We start from the raw sequence: 20,053 nt of genomic DNA, 5'->3' as shown, positions 1-20,053 counted from the left end.
TGATAAGTGGAGAGAGGCCCGGGTATAAAAATGGGGCAAGTCTGAGTTTACATCACATTTATCGACACGCCACGGGAGAGGTATGTAGGCTTTAAACTCTAAGTTGATATTACTATAGTAGGCCTACTGTTTTATATTATCCATGTTTTTCCATTCTAGTATTTCATTCTATTACAAAAGCAACGTCAGTTGTATTTTAAAATGAACGTCTCATGGCATTTACTTCATTTCCCCTCACTATTTGTATCTGATATTCATTCAGGCTTCATAGGCTTATAACGGTATCTTCGTGTGCATGCCAATGCGCACACTTGTTTTCCCTTATCATGTCAATCTCAACTCATTGACTCAGAATCTGGTGTTTTAAATTCAAAGCTGTGCCCTTCACCTTCAGTAAAAATAATAATAAAAAAGCGTAGTGCAGTAGTAGCATGCTTAATTTCAATGCACTATCCATAACTAACACACACTCGGTAAGTGTGATAAAACCCTGTGAGTGTTGCTAAATCACTGTTTGTTTCTGTATGTATTCGTGTGTCGTCATGCATTGGCAGGCTACATCTCTAGAACAGAAACATGAAGTTGTTCCTGCTAGTTCTGGCCATGGCCCTGCTGTTTACAGCCGGTGAGTGAGTCTGTCACTGATTGTCCACTGAACAAACAGTCTATGTTAACCCCTGAGCTGCTGGAACTGGGAGGCAGACATACAATACTGCATGATGTCTGAGGGATGCTGTGTCGAGAATTACATAATCTAATCATGAGTGAAACAGTAGGCACAAGACATAGTGTTTTACTTTTGTAGTAGATTGTTTTGGAGTAGCAACTGACGATTATATTCTTATAGCGATTGTTTTGTCGACTATATATACTTTAATAAAGAAAATTTTAATCAAACAATCGATTACATTGATTAGTTAAATGAAAGGTTGCACCTCTATTTTGGAGTTCCAGATGAGTCTTGTACAGCACATGACATCAGTTAGTATATTACTGCGTAACAAACTCCCCATTGCAGTTAGAACTGCAGACTCCGCTGTAATCTCACTCCACCTTTATAGCCCGTAGTACTTGAACTATCCTTGGTTACCATGCAGTCTTATGCAAAGGTCAAAATGTAATCTAGATAGTAGGCTATGCCATTTAGACAGATAACCTATAGTTTCTATAGTTTGTACAGAATACTTATTATTTATTTTTGACATGCTAGGTTCTTGGTTTACCTATGATCCTGGATTACTGAGACACTACGTATGTGTTTACTTTACTGTAAGTGTCTCTGGATAAAGCCTGAATTGTAATTGTAAATTGTACTGTAAACCCATTTTTATGCAGTGATGTGATGTCCTAAATGAAACCATCTAGCACTTATTGCAATGTTCATGTTATTAACCACTAATTAAGCTCTATGTCATATACAGTATGTTGCAGATAACTCTCTGTTCTACAAGCTCACAACACATCACATCATATTATATCTTACTATGTCTGTAATCCACGACTACGAGAACACTTAGCCCCACCAACTTCAAATTTCACACATGCGTTCCACACCACCACACGGAGTGCAGTGCCCGGCCTTGAGTCGGTCAGATACATGGTTGTAACTTGTGCAGAATCACCAGGAAAGGCTCTGGGCTCTGCCAGTGGACCTAATGAGTCCCGTGCACCTGTAGAATTCCCAGCCTCTGCCTCAGCCAATTGATTGCCATGGCAACCCCATCCAGTCCACTTTTTACTGTCAGACAGTTTGCAATCAAACAATGAGACACTGAGGCAGACAGGCAGTACACTCATCACACTCGGTTCACAAAGTGTATTACACAGACAGGGAATATTTATAGTGCTGAAGATATGCGACATAGGAACGTGGCATGATGATGTGCAAGGTTGACCTCACGATGTACAAGGCTAACCTTACTGTCGGCATACCAGGCGGACCTTATGAGTGCTACCTAACAGGATGCCTCACATATCTAGAAAGTACAATGCAGGCAGATAAACATATCGCGATCAAGCACAATGCAAGCTGTACTGCTGTAGTGTTTCAATTCTGTGCACGCCATAAACATTCTGCAAAAATATGTGAACATTCAGAGATCTCCAAGCTCCCAATGCATCGTGTTGTGAGCTATTTTTGCCAAAAAGAGAGAAAAAGGAAGCTGCCTAGGCTGCTTTGTTGATACTCCGTTCAACAAAGTTTATAAGGCTGAAGTGGCAAAATAGAAATACAGAGGGAAAGAACTAAGAAAATAAATAACATACGAACAAAGGGAGTTTACCAAAACACGCCTCAAGCCTGGAACGGCTGATGACTCTGATGAAGACTGCATAGGTCGAAACGTTAGTCGTTTTGTAGCACCTAAAATGTCTGTGTTGCTCCAGTGTCCTCTCCTCCTTCTGCAACAAATAACATACGTAATAGTACGGTAGCTTAGGGCCATATTTTAGAGAAATGTGGACACGGCTTACAAAAGCGCCAATTTTTTTCCACATGTTCTCCATAACCATACGTTTCATTTTGGAAGGGGGGCCACGTCATCAAGATGTCAGAAGGCGGCCATCTTGGCGTTCAAAGATGGCCGCCATGTAATATCTATAAGTGCAGCTATCTCAGCTTCTAAGCCACCTAAAAGGTCAAACTTGGTGTCAATATATACATTTTCCTTGTCAAGGAATGCAATATAACTATAGGGAATATCAATAAGTGACTAAATCTGCCAATAATAGATAATTTCGTTCATTCTGGCAATATATGTACACAATTATGGTTCGTTTTTGGACTTTACTTTGATGTATTCCTATTCTGTTTGGTTTTGGTGCTCATGTAAGTGATGGTGGACAGATTAAAGAGGGACCCGCGTCTGCCACCAACCTCTCTCGGGTCTCAAATCAACCAGGAGAAGAGCATGTTAACTCCGACACAGTCTAGACTTCATCGGTATAACACTATTAGTACAGCAGCTTAGCTCCACTATATCAATGAATCGTTCAGTTTGTGATAAAAGCATGAAATTTGGTACACTTATAGCCAAAGGCATTCTAAAAAGATTTGGATGTGGACCCAACTTGAATTTTCAACATGGCGCCCATAGCAGCCATTTTTCAAAATGGCCACCAGCAACAACCGTTTTCTTATGAGTGATGGATATAATATGATATTCGAGACATATTTGGACATATTTCCATGCATAGTACTTGGTAAATGTTTCTTTTGGATAATATAACATTTTCAATGAAAATTCAAAATGGCCGCCATTTTTCAGAATTATACAGTATTCTTGTGCAGAATTTGAATTAGGAACTTTGTAATTTCTAAGAAGCTTCCTTCTGTCTCACAATACTCATATTACTACAGTGGCTAACATCCATATTGTGAGAGAAGATGGCGGCCATTAATTTCAAGATGGCCACCAATATTAGACTGATTTTGCATTTCAGCATATATTTGGCTATACCTTTGTGATGTACTGTACCATACTGTATAATACTGTACAGCACTGCAGGGCATCATACTGTACCATACTGTACCTTACTGTATGGTATCATACTGTTCTGTACTGTACTGTACTGTACTGTACTGTACTGTACTGTACTGTACTGTACTGTACTGTACTGTACTGTACTGTACTGTACTGTACTGTACTGTACTGTACGGTATCGTACTGTACTGTACTGTACGGTATCGTACTGTACTGTACTGTACTGTATCATACTGTACTATACTGCACTGTACTGTATCATACTGTACCATACTGTACTGTACTGTACCTTACTGTATGGTATCATACTGTACTGTACTGTACTGTACTGTACGGTATCATACTGTACCATACTGTACTGTACTGTACTGTACGGTATCATACTGTACCATACTGTACCGTACTGTACTGTACCGTACCGTACTGCACAGTACCATACTGTACCGTACTGTACCACACTGTACTGCACTGTACCGTACTGTACTGCATCGTACTGTACCATACTTTATGGTATCATACTGTACCATACTCTACTGTACTGTACAGTGCCGTACCGCACGTTACTGTACCATACTGTGCTGTACTTTACCATACTGTAGTGTACTGTACAGTACCGTGTGTGTGTGTGTGTGTGCACACGCAGGGAAAAGGGAGGGGTCGGTTAATGTGGAAATTGTAATGTAATTTGCGTCACAGTGAAATGTTGCGCAATAACAGTATGTCATACAAAAGCAATATTTGTACAGTAAATATGACATGGATGCAATGTAGTGCAGATGGTTTTCTGTGGCATGCATCATTTTTTGTGCATAGAGAGATGTGTGCTAACGGAGTGATTTGGTAGGAGAAGTCGGACGGATAAACAGACATATTGCTTTGCATCCCCTATAGTAGTAGGATCTAGGATGAGCATCAAAACTATATATTTTAAATACTTTTCATTAGCACATGCTTGAATTTTACATTCCATAGGGCTGGACCACACATGGGCTCCATTTGGTTTTGTTTTCTGCATCTTCCTCTGTGACCTGCCACCTTCATGTCATCTCTCACAGCATCCTTAAACCTCGTCTTTGGCCATCCTCTTACCTGGCAGCTACATCTTCAGCATCCTTCTCCCAATGTACCCTCATCCCTCCTTTTCACATGTCTAAACCATCTCAACCTCACCTCTCTTGCTTTATCCCCAAACCTTCTAACCTGGGCTGATCCTCTAATTTAGTCATTTCTGATAATGTCCTTAATTCTGCCACCTCCAGCTGTGCCTCCTTTTCATCAGTGCCACCGTTTCCAACCGTACGGCATGGCTGGTCTCACTACCATCGTATACATCTTCCCTCTCACAAATAACTCCTGACACATATGTCCCATATTCTCAATACACTGGCTTCGCTTGCTAGAACATTTCCATCTCTATACTCACCGTAACCTGTTACACTACTGTCTACTGTCTGGTCAATTGGTACAAATCATTTTCTCCCTCCCTCACCATCTCTCTTTGCACTTACTGTACATCTCATATACTTTATCTTAGCCCTGACCACTTCTTAGCCCACACCACCTGACATCACATCTCTCTCTTCTTACCCATCATCTAAAGAAAACCCAATGGGCATTGCCCATTGACATATATTCAAGTCTGTGTGTGTCTGTACATCTGTAATCCACGTAACTCGAGAACCGTTTGCCCCACCGACTTCAAATTCGACACACACATTCCACACCCCCACAGGGAGTGCAGTGCCCGGTGTCGAGTCGGTCGGACCCACGGTTGTCCAGAACCACCACAAAAGGTGGCGGCCATCTTTGAACGCCAAGATGGCCGCCTTCTGACATCTTGATGACGTGGCCCCCCTTCCAAAATGAAATGTATGGTTATGGAGAACATGTGGAAAAAGTTTGGCGCTTTTGTAAGCCGTGTCCACATTATTTTGCTAAGCTACCGTACTATAATAATTTTGTGTTGTTTAGGTGAAGCTCTGGACTGTCACAGGTGTGTCCCCAAAAGGGCTGGAGAGAGTTGTGAGCTGTCGGTAGAGACCTGCAAAGCAGGGAAGGATGGCTGTGCTGCTGCCAAGTTCCTGATAGAGCCTTGTAAGTTCACTAGCATGCTACTTTGTACACAGTATGGGTCCATTTGGTTCCCTTTACACTCTCTTTTAAATCTTAAAAGAAAATCTCTTGACTTCATGTGTAATTTTGTTCTTTGGAGATCGAGTTTATGTTGAGAGTTCATGTTTTGATAGCACGGTCACCTCACCTCTGGTAATTGGGTGTTTTGGAGAGCAGTGTTTCCCAAACAGTGGGTCAGAACTCAGAACGCGTTTTTAGAATTGGTCTCAGTCCTAAATGGGTTTTCTATTTTCCAGCCATTCAGAATTATTATTCAATAGTAATAATAATAACAATTATATATATATATATATATATATATATATATATATATATATATATATTACACATTCAGAAAATAATCTGGCGACCCCCCCGACATAATTTGGCAACCCCCTGAGGGGTCGCGACCCACAGGTTGACCCCTATACATAAGTAAAGTTTTGAAGTATTTGTTACTTTACTTGAGTATTTCCAATTTCCAGTACTTTTACTTCTACTCCACTATATCTCAGATCCAAATACCGGTATGTTACTTTTACTCCAAAGAAATTCCATGAATTAGGCTAGAAAAAACTACTTTTCTAATCTTTGCAGTTGGACAGTACCAGAAGTGCATGGTCATGTCAGACTGTGACATGCTGAAGATGAACGCCTACATCAACATCAAGTGTTGTACCGATGACATGTGCAACACCTTGCCTAAATGAGCCTGGCCTCAGAGGATCCTGCAAGCGGCCCCCAAATGATTGGCAAAACACAATGTATTGATAACATTGGTATTAAAAAAATCTATGTAAAAGAAATGTCATGTTTTGTTTTTTCCATTAAAATGTATTCATTGTGATACCGATACAAACTTAAAGTATACTACATTTGTTCCACTGATCCTGGACCGAAAAACAACCGACTAATTGATCATTAAAGAGGAATTCCAGAGTAGACGTTTTCCTACTGCAATCGTACGTTAAATTATCCAATAACGAGTGGTATAGACGTGAAATATTACATAACATCCAGAGTGCAGCTCAGACCGGGAGCGCTGGGTCTTATTGAGATTGCTCTGGGAAAAATAATTCTTATTCTACACATGTCTTTTATAATGATCTTTTATTTTGTCCCAACAGGGCTTCTGTAACAAGGCGAGAGAACCTATAACCCAGCAAAGCCGGTCTGAGCTGCACAAGTTGACGTGTTGAAAGTTGCGAAGTTCGCTTAGCCGACTCAGCCCCGTTCGAGTTGCGACCCGATACACTGACACGAAACAAGACAGGAACGCCCAAAAACGTCACATCCGGTTTTTTACCCTGGGCAGAATTTTCTATGGCTGCCAATGCAACTTTTTCCAATCCTTAATCACATACGGACAAACATCTATGCCGATAATATCTAACTTGCGGAGGTAACGTGCCTTGTCCACGGGCAACAGATCTTTCAACGTATGACATTGCAAATACGTTTGATAATCGCTACTCTGCGCAATATTGTTTTGGAAATGCCGCAAATTGCATTGCAGTGAACGAGAGCAAATCACAACTTACCCTGGGGGTGGTGACTCCGCCCTGAATACGCGTTTTCGTGTCAGTGTATAAAGTAAATCATGTTCTTGCGAGAGCGTTTGCCCTGACTGCCACTCAAAGTGGCTACTGGCCAATCACAGCGCGTCCTTACGCAAACCCGCAGAGTGCGCAGACGACTGTTCTGATCTGCAAGCAATCCACTCTGTCCAGGTATCCCTGAGCCAGGCACTTTGCTGCAGTGTGCGCGGTCAGGCTGATAATAGCATATCTACGAGCTCACAATGTGTCATGCTGCGATGTGCTTAGAGTTTGTAGATCTAGTCTACTATTTTTGGCAATCGAGTCGACACACAGTATGCAACTACGGCACAAGTCTAAGTTGTCTGTGCTGCTCGGCAAAATCCATCACTGGGTAAATAAATATATAAAAAACAGATTCTTGTGTGGTTTATCATATCCACTGGACATTTTAGTTGCTTTGTAGGCCTACTTTTCATGAAATTAGTCAACATCTCCACAACATAATTGCAATGTGCAATAACATAACGCAACAGAAATGACAGAATCCTCATTAATTCAGCGCAAGTGTAAGAAACAGACCAAGCTGTAGGCTACCCTTAAAGGTAGGTATAAGTGATATTGCTTTGTTAAATTAAGTGTTAGATATATTGATTATATTCTCATTACTATAGAGTGTTTGTTCAGTATCAGGAGTCTGCCTGTCTCTCCAGCTTTTTAAACAGCAAATGCATTTTCAGGTCGGGATTCCAATTTTATCAAACCAGGAGAGAAAACTCACACAGGATACAGATTAAACATGTGAAACTGGAAGCGATGACACAAAGAAACAAAATTGGAACTGAGACAAATTGGAACTGAAACACTATTACAAATCTCAGCTGATAATTGGGTACCCTACTCTCTCCTGATTGGCTGAAATTGGCAAACCATCTAATATGTGTTTTTTGTCATGGAAAGACAGGGAGACCCCTAGCTGTTACTGAACAATATCACAATATAAACTGCTTTTTTCCCTTTTCTTTCTTCTTTGGTTTTAATCAGAATATATCACTTACTTCAGTTAAATTGCCGCAGATTATTCAAACATTCGGGTGAAATGACACGCCTCGAGTGCTGCATTTACATAACCACTTTTTGCTTTTAATGATTACAATCAAAAACATTTGTACAACATTTTCAACATTAGAAAATGGATGCAGGATTTATTTGTTTTGGCTGACGGTAACTGCTATGAAAACAGACGTTGGGGCCAGAGAGGTGGGTGGGTGGGCGTCGTGTGGACATGAAGTAGAAAAAGAGCTGTATAATTGACGGACAAAAATGGTTCAGCGATGTATCAGAAAAAATGTCTTCTCAGCCGTTCATGTGAGGCAGTCGGTGATATTTTTTATATCTTGTTCCTTCAACAACAACAAAAAGTTGGGGGCTGGGGGGTTGCTAACCTGCATAATGTGAAGCTAAGATGTATAAAATTAATAGCGCCTCTTATCATAGAGACTGCAGTCATCGTAACCTAGCACAGCAAAGTGTTTTCTTTTATTTTTTTTCCTGATACATCCGCACAGGAAGCTGTGTTTTGCATTCGTGCCAATTGCAGACATGTCAGAATGAATTTTGGGTAATATGTGATAGACAGGGGGCGGTGTGTGTATGTGTGTGGGATGGGTTGTCACTCATTCTCTTTTCTCTTTTTAATACCAAACCAACAGAAGAAAAAAAACAACAAAAAAAACAAGCATGACAAAAGGCATGTGGAGAGAGAAAAATACTGAACAGTGGGGAGTCGTCTCAGAGCCATAAATAGACAGTATTGGATATTTAGGACCCTGGATGGAGGCGGGGGTCAGGGGTGGAGTCAGCTGAGGTGGAGGAGAGGAGGAGAGAACTGGCAGCGAGCCTTCAAGTAACGGGATATCCCAGTGCAGTGTCCTGTGTGTTGATTGGGCGACCGGGGCGGCGTCCATGTCTACATCATGGAGCAGGAGGTCTTTCCTGGTTGCACGTCGCCATCGATCTTCTCTGCCTCCAGGATCATCCTGCGGAACACCTCCACGGCCGTCTGGGGGGACAGACACCGTCTGTTGTTTTATTTCATTGTTTTTACCTCATTTTTCTTTGCAGATTTTCATTCACACAGTTGCAGACAGTGCAGGGGTCCACAAGAGCTGAGGTCGATTCTACAAATTCCTTGTAAATCAGTAGTTCGCACACTTTCAAGATGTTTCAGAAACAACGCGGCGCGAGGTGACGTGCTGTGAGCTTGTACGTCTGCTATTTTTGAATAGCCAACGCAAAAATCTAAAATGACAACAGATGCCTTTGAGGTTTGAATGGGTTAAATGACTGTATACCAATGGTGGAAGAAGTACTCACAAGTATCAGAGTAAAGGTACAAAAGTATTTTCATCAATATGTGAGCTTATAGATGGACTACACAAACTACACTAACTAGTAACTGAAGTTTTCAAATCATTTTAGTTAAAATACAATATTTGTCTCTGAGATGTAGTGGAGTAGAAGTAAAAGTATTGCAAATTGGAAACACTCCAGGAAAGTAAAAAATACCAAGGAATTGTACTCAAGTACTGAAAGTGCTTAAGAAAACATACTTAGTTACTTTCCACCACTGCTGTATACAGTCACACACCAGATGGATCATATTCACTGATGCTCAGACATAATAGCCTAACCCAAACCCACAGAAACAATTTACTGTTTTCATGTTGCATGTTGTATTTTAGATATTCTGGACGGATGACTGAATGGATGGATGGATGGATGGATGGATGGGTGGGTGGGTGAGTGGATGGGTGGATGAATGCATGGATGAATGGACAGATTCTAGAGAGATGGAGAGCTGAATGGACAGATTGTAGATGGAGAGCTGAATGGACCCCATGTTTCTATACAGTTCTTACCTGGTTCTCTTTAGCTGAAGACTCCATGAAGGTTGCGTTCCAGGATTCAGCTAGTGCTTTCCCCTCTTCGCAGCTGATTACTCTGGAGGTCAGACATTAATTAGTCCAGTCATGAGTCATGACACAAAAGAAGGCACTTTATCGCTGCAATGTTAACCTTCTTGACTAAACCAAGAAGGTCTGTTCGCAAATAATTCAGTTCTGGTAAATTTTGTGTTCATACATGTGCTGAGCAGATAGCTAAAGGTACACCGTACACAGTACAGTACACACAGAGAAAAGGTGCTAAAGTACAGTAAGTTGTAAAAGCTTGTTCCTATCTTCACTCTAATATTTTACAATGTTGCGGATCGACCTGTTTTCTAAAACTTTTGTGTCTTCAAGTTCAACTAAATAATTTGGCAAGCTACAGAAAGAACACTGAGGTACTCCACGGCCACATCGCCCGTTTATATTTATACACAAAGCCTTGATCTGATGTCAGTGTACATCACAACATACCGCTCCATATGTAGGTCATTCTTATTTCCAACCAACATAATTGGTACTCTGCAGAGGGAGGGGAAAAGACAGGAATGCTGAAGTTATGTACAGTGTGATACTTTATCTTTAAATGCCATGTTACGCAAATGAGGATGATAGTAGGCGATACTCACTGAACTTTCCCCACCATATCCAATAACTTTTCATGGATAACTTGTACAACTTCAAAACTGTAAACGAGATATGTTTTTTCTTCAGTCTTCATATCCCATATTATATATTCTGCAGTCTGGTTATTATATGATTTAACTTATAAACCTTTTATTAAAAAATAAATAAATAGAAATGTACCTTTTGTTAGATGTGACAGAGTACACCAGAATGTACCCATTGATATCTATGGAGTATGTCTGTGGGAAGATTGAGTACTCATCCTGGGGACAGAAAAAGAAAATCAAAGTGATACAGTAGTACTGACAACATATCATTCGAATAGTTATTTATATGTTATAACATGAAAACTACACAGACAAAATACAATAATCTAAATAATACAGAAGCTACTAAATGACGTACCTCTTCTATAAACCTTTGTTTTATTTAGCTGAGCTATTCCAGTGTTTGTCATAATACTTCACCAGTAAGTGCATCTTTTGGCAACAGCCCACTTCAGCAGTTTTGACCCTGCTTGAAGTCAAGTACGTACGTACCTGACATGAACAAGTATCAAATAAAGTACGTACGTACCTGACATGAACAAGTATCAAATAAAGTGGGCTACAGCATCCTAGTATCAACCTCAAACGTGACCGGTAGCACTTGCTGGCAAAACCACAAGAGCCAAACGAGGCAATCAATATAAAGATCAGGTCTAAATTTATTCAATTAAAAACCCTTGACTGTTAGTGCTGCTAATGCAAATTCCCTGACAGCCACACAGCTGAAAAGAGTGCCTTGGACCTGATTTTTATATTGATTACCTGACGACAAAATATGTGACTTTATCTTTCTTAATTTTATCCCACGTTGTGAGCACTGAGCAGTGATAAGTTTCACAATAAATTTGTTTCAATTTTGTTTTAGTCACATTTTGGACATATGAAATGTTTTACTTTTAGTAAAACTTTACTTGACTAAATATTATAAGATTGTAGTTAACTAAATCTTCAGTTGATATTGTCGACTAAAATGTATTTTGGCAGACATTGATGACATCATAATGCCTGATTGTGTTTTGGCTGTGTGCCGAAAATGTCCGTCTACAGTCTAGTTTTTTTCTATTTGTTGACGAAATTGACAGTATTAGTCATAGTTTTAGTCATCATAGCTGTGAGAAAAAAGGTAGTCGCTAAAAACATTTTTAGTTGACACAATAAAGGTAGGGTAAATTGTGTTTCTGGGTTAAAAGGTTAAATCACTATATTCTAATAGTAATCATTGTTTGTTCAGTCACAGGGATCTCCTTGTCTCTTCAGCTCTTTAATAAACAGAAATTTAATTTTCAGGTAGGTGACAACATTTCAGCCAATCAGGTGAGAGTAGCCATTTATCAGCTTAAGTTTTATAGTGTTCCAGTTCCAATTTTGTCTGCTCATTTATTTGTGTCATCAATTACAATTCCACTTGTTTAATCTGTATCCTCCTAGCCTCGGTCCCAGCCTTTACTCATCTGTGAAGAGAAAAGCCTGGTCACAACCTATGGCAGAGAGTGTATCGGCGGAAGTGTCGGGCCGGAACATCAGATGTATTTCCCCCAGATACGATATTTGTCGATCAGTCACAAGACTTGTTTAACACATGTGATTTGTAAAGCATCAACGTCATTTCCTTGAGCTGTACTCTCGCTGATACACTCTTCTACAGTGAAGGCCAGGGTGCCCAGGGTGGTATCCTCCTGACTGCATTCTCTATCCTATTCTGTTGAATAAAAAGCTGGAGAGATATGGAGACTACTTACTGAACAAACACTCAGTCTATAGTATAGAGTGTTTGTTATAGAGTCTATAGCAATGAGTCACAAACTCACAATATAGAGCTTTTTAATTTAATTTATTTTAACAAAATAAAATCACTTACTGTACCCTACCTTTAACACTGGTTGTGAGTTATGTTTGCATACCTGTCCTGCTGTGTCGACCAACTGAAGATGGTACTCCTGTCCGTTTATTGTGATCATTTTGGTGAACGCTGCAGGACGGGGAAAAGTCAGAAGAGCAATCCATCACTGATAACTCTGCATGAAGTACTTCCACTGATAGCGATAGTGATTTACGATGACAATTTAAAAAAAGAAGATATAGTCAGGCAGAAACCTTGTATCTCCATATTTAATCTTTTTATATTTTTGCATAGATTAATGTCCTCTCTTCGCCATATGACAGTGTCATGCAAACGTGGACGTCTACAAGCTCACAATACTGTATTGGCTTGTAGATTTCTGACTTTTTGGTGAAAATATTTGTCACATTTAAATGGCATGCCCAAAATAGGGACGCTGGATTCAAAGTGGTTAAGTCTGTCTGTGGGTGTTACATATTTAACCAATGCAAGTAACAGTTTCGGACACAAGGTTTCCCTGTTATGGGAAAAGAGTGTGTGTGACATCGTGACATGCTCCATATATGGCTGTCTCCATATGAAGTTCACGACACTGACCTCTTCAAACCCTGGATAGCCAGACATGGAGAAGACTGGATATGCATATATGGAGCTGGCCATGCAGCAACTCTAGATCTGACCACAAACCCTTAGATCTCCAGGAGCTGACCTGTACTGACATTCCATATGTTGATCCCGTCCTTCCTCTTCGATGTCTCCCTTTTGACTGATACCTATTACCTGTCCATCCAAACTCTAGACGGGCCTGCCCGAAGTTATTAGTGCAGCCGCCCCCAGCAGCCGGCAAAAACTCACCAGGCCCGAAAATTAAGGCCCGGCCCTACCTGGGCCCTCATCAAACCCTGTACACTCAAGACACTGACCCGGTTGCCACCCTTAGATATCCATATATATTAAATAAAAATCAAACTTTTAGCATGCTTTTTTCCACAATACCAACTTCTTTGCCTCTAGCAATTACATTTGCTGACGGCTCACAGCTCGAAAAGGTCGACGAATTTAAATACCTCTGCCACTGGCTATTATTTATCTTTAAATGCATATACTTGAATTACCCGGAATATCTAAAACAATATCTACGTCCCTTCAGCTCACCATACAACCTGAGGCACACAGACCATTTTTACCTTATAGTCCCCACCAACATCAGAAAAGTAGTTGGTCGGCGTGCTTTTAAATTTAAAGCTCCTGTCGACTGGAACAATCTCCCCAGTTCCCTCAGATCCATTAATTCCTTCAATATTTTTAAAGTGTCTATCATTACTCATCTCCAAACACCATGCTCCTGTTTCTAAATGCCTCTGATTGTTCTGATTGTTCTCTCCTTCCTTACATCATGCGGCAGATTTACTATTTACTATTTACTAATACTATTTACTATTTACTATTTACTATTTACTATTTACTATTTACTATTTACTATTTACTATTTACTAATACTATTTACTATTTACTAATTACTATTTTCAAGTGCATGTTTGTACTTGGTCTTGATGTACTGACAATGTTGTTAATGTCTGTCATGATTCTCGGCCTGTTGTTGTTCCGGTGTATGTTCATCATCTTGTATACTTGTATCATTACTACATTGACTTATTGATACAATGTTGCTGGGAATAGGTGGGATGGGAGCGGCTAGTTTTGGGAGAGCTTTGTTGTTTGTTTTGTCCTCGATTATGTATGAATGTACTTGTATTGTCTTGTATTTGCTGTATGTTGCTGGACCCCCTCGAAAACGAGATGATACATCTCAAGGGGATATCCTTTCTCAATAAAGGTTCATATATATAATATATATATATGGAGCTGACCTGTTCTGTATGTTGATCTGACCTCATCAAACCCTATACACTCAAGACACGCTCCATATACTGTATGGCAGTACAGAATTCATTCCATTATGTTGATCTGACCTCCCATGTCAAAGCGCCAACGCTCGCCCAGGCCAGCAGTCTACCGTCACCCAGGCGGATGCGTGCACGCGACCCCGCCCTTTATGGTGAGGTCACTTACTGGTTATTATTAGACTGGGCAGCCACCAGGGGTGAATGTACACTGTACAGTATGTAACTTTACGCAGTAAAGTCTCAGGGCTCTATCGTATACCATGCCTTACCCGCAATCATTAACAATTTTCCGTGAATCACGCATTTATGTAGGATTTATGTAGGCGCTTCCACTAAATGTAAATGGTATCTTGCGGCCACTATACCCACTATACATTATGCCGACACACATTTGCGGGTGGAGGTGTGTCTGTAGGCGTGTTGATGTGCTTTGGCTTTCGCTATAATTGCTATCATGGAATGGAATGGAAAGTGCCTCTTCAAACCACCCACAATGCAAGAATGCGCTCCTGATTTGATTTGTGCCTGCATGGCGCATTGTGCCGATTTGTTCAGTTTCATCACCCCATTGCGCAGCGAATCTTTAATGGATTACAATAATCTAAACTTCCCCATAATCAGTAACACATAGATAATACTTGTGTCAACCAAATGTGGTTTTATTTAAAGGCAATTAAAGGCTAGATGGTAAGGAAGCAACAGGTGTCATTTCCATTGTTATTTTGCCTCAGTTCAGTGCAAGTCTGTTTAATAAATCCGGTTTCCCGAACTTTCCATTTAGCTTGATACCGTTCTGTTTTTAAAAATGCTTCAGATTTAAGTTGTGACTTAAAAAGAAACAGAAAGGCACAGGTACTGGACACATAAAACAACTCTCTGTATGAAATATAAATGTATCCCAGGGCAGCACGCGTTGATCTTCCATGGGCCATAGTAAGATATCAGTCACTGGGCATAATGCGTAATGGATAATGGATCTCTTAAATGCATTGAATGGCATGTGACACTGTGATTGGTTCAATTATTGTAACGCTCAAAACACCTATGCATAATGTAACGGGTAGCGGAGGTGTTTTAAGGATTTAGGCTGTGGCACAAAATAGCTAATTTTACAGGGGCACTCCTCTTCCCCAAATTACGGATAAAGTGACGCAAGATAGGGCCCTCCCTCAGTGTTTAGATAACTCGTGTGAGTGGCGATCTGTAGTTCTCTAAAAATGTCAACACGTTTCCTGTACCAAATACAGTTACACAATCATCTCTCATCTAGGACAGCAATGGGAAAAGTTTGTCATTGTGAAACCATTTGCCATTGTGGTGTCTTGAATAGCTGCATGGCAGAAAGGCTTGTCACGTCAGTATACAAACAAAATCTGCGATTAAGCATGAATACCTCACATATACTGTATGCACGTCAAAGTAGTTTGTATAGTGGTGGTTTGTACTGAGCCCCAAAAAAAAGCTATATCAATGCATATTGCAGGCCTGGCAGGCCTATATCTGAACACAAAACCACATTCTCTGGAGCATTTCATTTGAGTAAAAAAAATTGGTTGTAAGCACAAAAAGACACAGCAGCAGCACAGTGTGACCCACTTACTGTTTTCTATCGTTGGGTCATAGGAGTCGACAAACTGCCCTTCCACAAACTGAATTGTCAAAGAGGACTTTCCTGCAAAAAACACAAGCAATAATTAATCATGCTTCCTCAGCGAATGAAGAAAAAATGTCAACTTTGATGGATGACGTCAACACTGTCGAATTATCCCGGTCTTAATGAATGAGATGCTGTCCGTCATGAGTTTTAGGCCAATGTGACACTGGGGGACACAGTTGTATATGCACTTAAACACGTGCACAGTAAAAATCATTACTAGTGCTCTTTTACGGGTCCATTTGGTTCCACTGGTACACTCTCAAAGTTAGGAGTGGCAATCCGGAACTCATTTGAATTAATATCGTTTAATTCATTATTTTATCCAATGGTGGAAAGTAACATCTACTACTACTACTATTACTACTACTAGCCTACTATTTAGTAGGCCTACTGTGATTTAGGTATACAATTTTGAGGTGCTTTTACTTCAGTGAGTCAAATATTGTACTTTTTACTCCACTGCAACGATTAGAAAACTTTAGTTAGGCTACTAGTTACTTTGTAGATTAAGATTATTGTTGCAAAACATAACCCTTCAGCTCTAAAATAGCCGATCTTCAAGCTCACACTTGTAGATCTGCAATTTTCAATTTGATTTTGCATAAATTTGTAAAAGTATATTATATACTTTTGTACTCATGTGGCCTACATTTTGAATTCTGGACTTTTAGTATAGCCTATTGATTATTTAAGTAAATAAATTGAGTAGGCTTTCACAGCGAACGTTTTCAACTCATATCATTGCTTCTGGGGGGTCCCTGGAACAACATATTTTCAGATGGGCGTACGGCGGCCAAATAGACCTACATTAATATTTGGTGTCCTTGACTTGGGGGAAACTTTGACAGGAAAAGACTCGCTCACTGTATAGAAAAAGAAGTAAAACTCCTTAGACTGAGACTTTTATCATGCTCTTATGGTGCTCTGTGCTCATGGTGCAATTAAAAAGCAAACGTTTCGGTCCTCAGAAATTCGTCAGTGCTATGTCCTTGACATGAAAAGGTTTGAGAACCACTGACATAGAAACATAGGTTTATCAGAAAACTGATTTAGAACATATTTGTAGAATCAGGTCCTCTGGTCTTAATGGATTAATACAGGATTAATACAGTAGTTTTCATATCAAGCTCCATTACTTATTCAGCATTTGAGCCACGGACCATCATTTGATGACATTTAACCTCTCAGACACGCGTAAAATTAAAGAATATTTTGTTATGGTAAACGTTGGTCAAAACTCGATTCTTCTACATTCTTTAATTGTGTAGACTTCTTGTATATTAAGTAGGTTAAGCAGATGTTTAACAATGATAAAGACCTATATAAAGGTCGATTTGGTTACCAACTCTCTCCATCATTTATTTAGCTGGGGACCACCTGGAACCCCCTCAAGGACCACTGGTGGTCCCCGGACCACTGGTTGAAAACCACTGGATTAATAGAATCTACATCTGCAGTGGTTTCGCTGCTCTTCCACAGAGACATGTTAAACTCCGGTGTCAGGTAGGACACCTACTGGTCGGCCAGTAGTACTGCCTGAAGCTCACAAATTATTATTTCCTCCTCTGGCTATCCATTAGATTAGAGCAATGGTTCCAAAACACTGGGTCGGGACCCATTTGTGGGTCGCCGTCACATTTTTATGGGTCCCTTTATTTTTTTTCGTTTCTTAAATTTCGATCTTGATTATTATTATTATTATTATTATATAAAAAAAGAAAACATGAATAAAAATCAAAGACATTCCATGAATTAGAAAATATTTTTTTAAGTAGTAGTGAAAATAGTTGATTTTTGTTGTGAGCTTGTATGATCTGCTATTTTCACTAGTTTGGGTCCCGGGGAGACATAAAATGTCTCTTTTGGGTCACGTGCTAAAATGTTTGGGAACCACTGCATCCTTTAGCCGCTAAAGGATGCAGTGGTTCCCAAACATTTTAGCGTAACAGGATGGTGACACGGACATCTATATATTCCATATTTAGTAAAGCCTATTCATGCTTCAATTGCTACAAACAGCAATAAAACCTGTGTATCCATAAGTTGAAGGATACATTTTAAAGATGTACCATACATGTTCACAAAATATTATAGCCTATATTTTTTAACATTTTGGACAAAATAGTCAATTATACATTGAGGTGCCAGGCCAGATATCTCTAGTGCCCACCTATCCTACATGTGTCATGGGACAGGCCGAATGATTGATGAATAGCCTACTTTATTAACAGTTTGCAAACAGGAGAGTATGGCGGCTGGCCTACAGTTTAATAAAATGTCTGTTAAGAGGATTTTAGACCCAAGAAAGCACAATGGCTATAGAAGTTCAAATCCCTGGCTGCTATAGCCCATATAGGACATGAAACTTTCCGATTGTATGGCTTTTAAATGGACACAGGCATTCACAATGTGATGCCACTGTGTCAGCATCCAGATCATCATAGCCTACTCAGCGATATAGCCTACAGTATATTGATCCTGCTAGAACCAGTGCCATAACATATAATATTCCATTCCCCTATATGACCAAGCCAATTCAGTCAATTGCTAATTTATGCTTTAAAAATGTCAAAATATTTATATCACGACCTATTAACTGCGTCGATTGCGCTTCACACAGTGTGTGTGCACACACACGCGCGCGCGCGCGCGCACACACACACACACACACACACACACACACACACACACACACACACACACACACACACAGTCACAAACACACACACACACACACACACACACACACACACACACACACAGCAGGGCCTAGTCCGGAGATTTCTCTCTCTCTGTGTGTGTGCCAGGAAATCGACAAGGCCACGTCTCACCTGGTGGCGCGCTCTCATTCGTTCCATTGAGATGTCGCGTGACACATTGTGCTCCCTATAATTAAAGTTCATAATAGGGAGGCGTATGAACCGCTATTCTCGATGCCATGGCCGCCCGGACATGATCAGCGTCCAAGCGCCGCATCAGATCTGAGGCCAGGGCTGCCTGCATGCAGGGGACCAATATTGTGTCTCTCTCTCTTTCGCCGTGTGTGTTTTCTACAAAAGAAAAATGAAACTCACCTACGGATCTGTACCCGAGGATGGCGATTTTTCTGGATTTGGGCTGCGGCATATCTCGTGCTGGGTTATCGCATCTAGTCCTCCGGGTCTACCACAACCTCCCAACTGGAACGCATCAAAATTCAAGGAGCGCAGCTAGGCAGCGAGTCCACATACAATACAAACCCACCCCTGACGGCGAAAAGCCTGCTATTGTGCGCCACAATCATGCGAAATTATACATACACAGTTAGTCAAAGTGATATTTCAGGGCCATGAAAAAGCATGGAGTAGTATCTATAGATCTATAATAACTGCGTCACTCCCCTTTGCGATATAATTAATTAGTAATGAATGCCAGATCCTGATAGGGTGGACGCTTGAGGAAGGGACTGCTCTGTCGCCTCTTGCTGAAGCGTGATTGGACGAAACGGCTGCATGTCAAGCGACAGCCCTCGATCCGTGGAAAACGATTGGCTGTTACAGATATTATGACGTGCTGGGTGGTCAGCGGTAATGTCATTCATATCTTTAGGGTCAGGGAAAGTGGCCATACTATTCGTCAGGGAAGACGTCACCAAACCTATAGGCCTACTCCGTTTCCTACCGTACCCCTGATACTCTCATAACAGGATATGTTAAAATATGTATTCATATGGGTAACAACAGGTCATCTCTCGTCCCTTTACCAACTCGCCCCCCCCCCCCCCCCCTAAAAATTTAAGACGGCTCGCCCCGGAATTTCGAAAAGTGAAGTCGGCTCGCCCCAAGCCGTGGCTGGCTCGCCCCCAAAGCGTGGATATCTCAGCGTGGATATCTCGCCCCAAAGCACGGATATCTCG

General features: G+C 40.6%; 2 protein-coding genes across 2 annotated transcripts; one reads left to right on the top strand and one right to left on the bottom strand.

Moving 5' to 3' along the window:
- Nucleotides 1-6,454, top strand: ly97.3 (lymphocyte antigen 97, tandem duplicate 3). The gene is made up of 4 exons (XM_083781412.1): nucleotides 1-80; nucleotides 555-625; nucleotides 5,454-5,576; nucleotides 6,192-6,454. Exons 2-4 carry the CDS (start codon nucleotides 577-579, stop codon nucleotides 6,302-6,304), a joined length of 285 nt encoding a protein of 94 aa, XP_083637538.1. The 5' UTR covers nucleotides 1-80; nucleotides 555-576; the 3' UTR covers nucleotides 6,305-6,454.
- A 1,799-nt stretch (nucleotides 6,455-8,253) lies between these two features.
- LOC310871002 (GTP-binding protein Rheb) lies at nucleotides 8,254-19,524 on the bottom strand. Its single transcript, XM_083782430.1, has 8 exons — nucleotides 19,233-19,524; nucleotides 16,102-16,173; nucleotides 12,656-12,723; nucleotides 10,888-10,970; nucleotides 10,710-10,766; nucleotides 10,555-10,602; nucleotides 10,054-10,135; nucleotides 8,254-9,194 (listed from the first exon to the last, which is right to left on the bottom strand). Exons 1-8 carry the CDS (start codon nucleotides 19,282-19,284, stop codon nucleotides 9,102-9,104), a joined length of 555 nt encoding a protein of 184 aa, XP_083638556.1. The 5' UTR covers nucleotides 19,285-19,524; the 3' UTR covers nucleotides 8,254-9,101.
- Between the last annotated feature and the right edge of the window lie 529 nt (nucleotides 19,525-20,053).

This window comes from Protomyctophum parallelum, assembly GCF_964188405.1.
Source record: "Protomyctophum parallelum genome assembly, chromosome: 14".
NCBI lineage: Eukaryota > Metazoa > Chordata > Actinopteri > Myctophiformes > Myctophidae > Protomyctophum > Protomyctophum parallelum.
This window is presented reverse-complemented; position numbering and strand designations above follow the sequence as displayed.

What these genes read in the sequence shown, in the direction of transcription:
- ly97.3 (XM_083781412.1), top strand. Translation starts at nt 577, where the DNA reads ATGAAGTTGTTCCTGCTAGTTCTGGCCATGGCCCTGCTGTTTACAGCC. An exon ending in GGCCCTGCTGTTTACAGCCG is followed by an intron (nt 626 to 5,453) that starts GTGAGTGAGTCT and finishes TGTGTTGTTTAG; the next exon opens with GTGAAGCTCTGGACTGTCAC. An exon ending in CAAGTTCCTGATAGAGCCTT is followed by an intron (nt 5,577 to 6,191) that starts GTAAGTTCACTA and finishes TAATCTTTGCAG; the next exon opens with TTGGACAGTACCAGAAGTGC.
- LOC310871002 (XM_083782430.1), bottom strand. Translation starts at nt 19,284, where the DNA reads ATGCCGCAGCCCAAATCCAGAAAAATCGCCATCCTCGGGTACAGATCC. An exon ending in TGGTCGACACAGCAGGACAG is followed by an intron (nt 10,971 to 12,655) that starts GTATGCAAACAT and finishes TTCTGTCCCCAG; the next exon opens with GATGAGTACTCAATCTTCCC. An exon ending in TCTGTCACATCTAACAAAAG is followed by an intron (nt 10,767 to 10,887) that starts GTACATTTCTAT and finishes TCTCGTTTACAG; the next exon opens with TTTTGAAGTTGTACAAGTTA.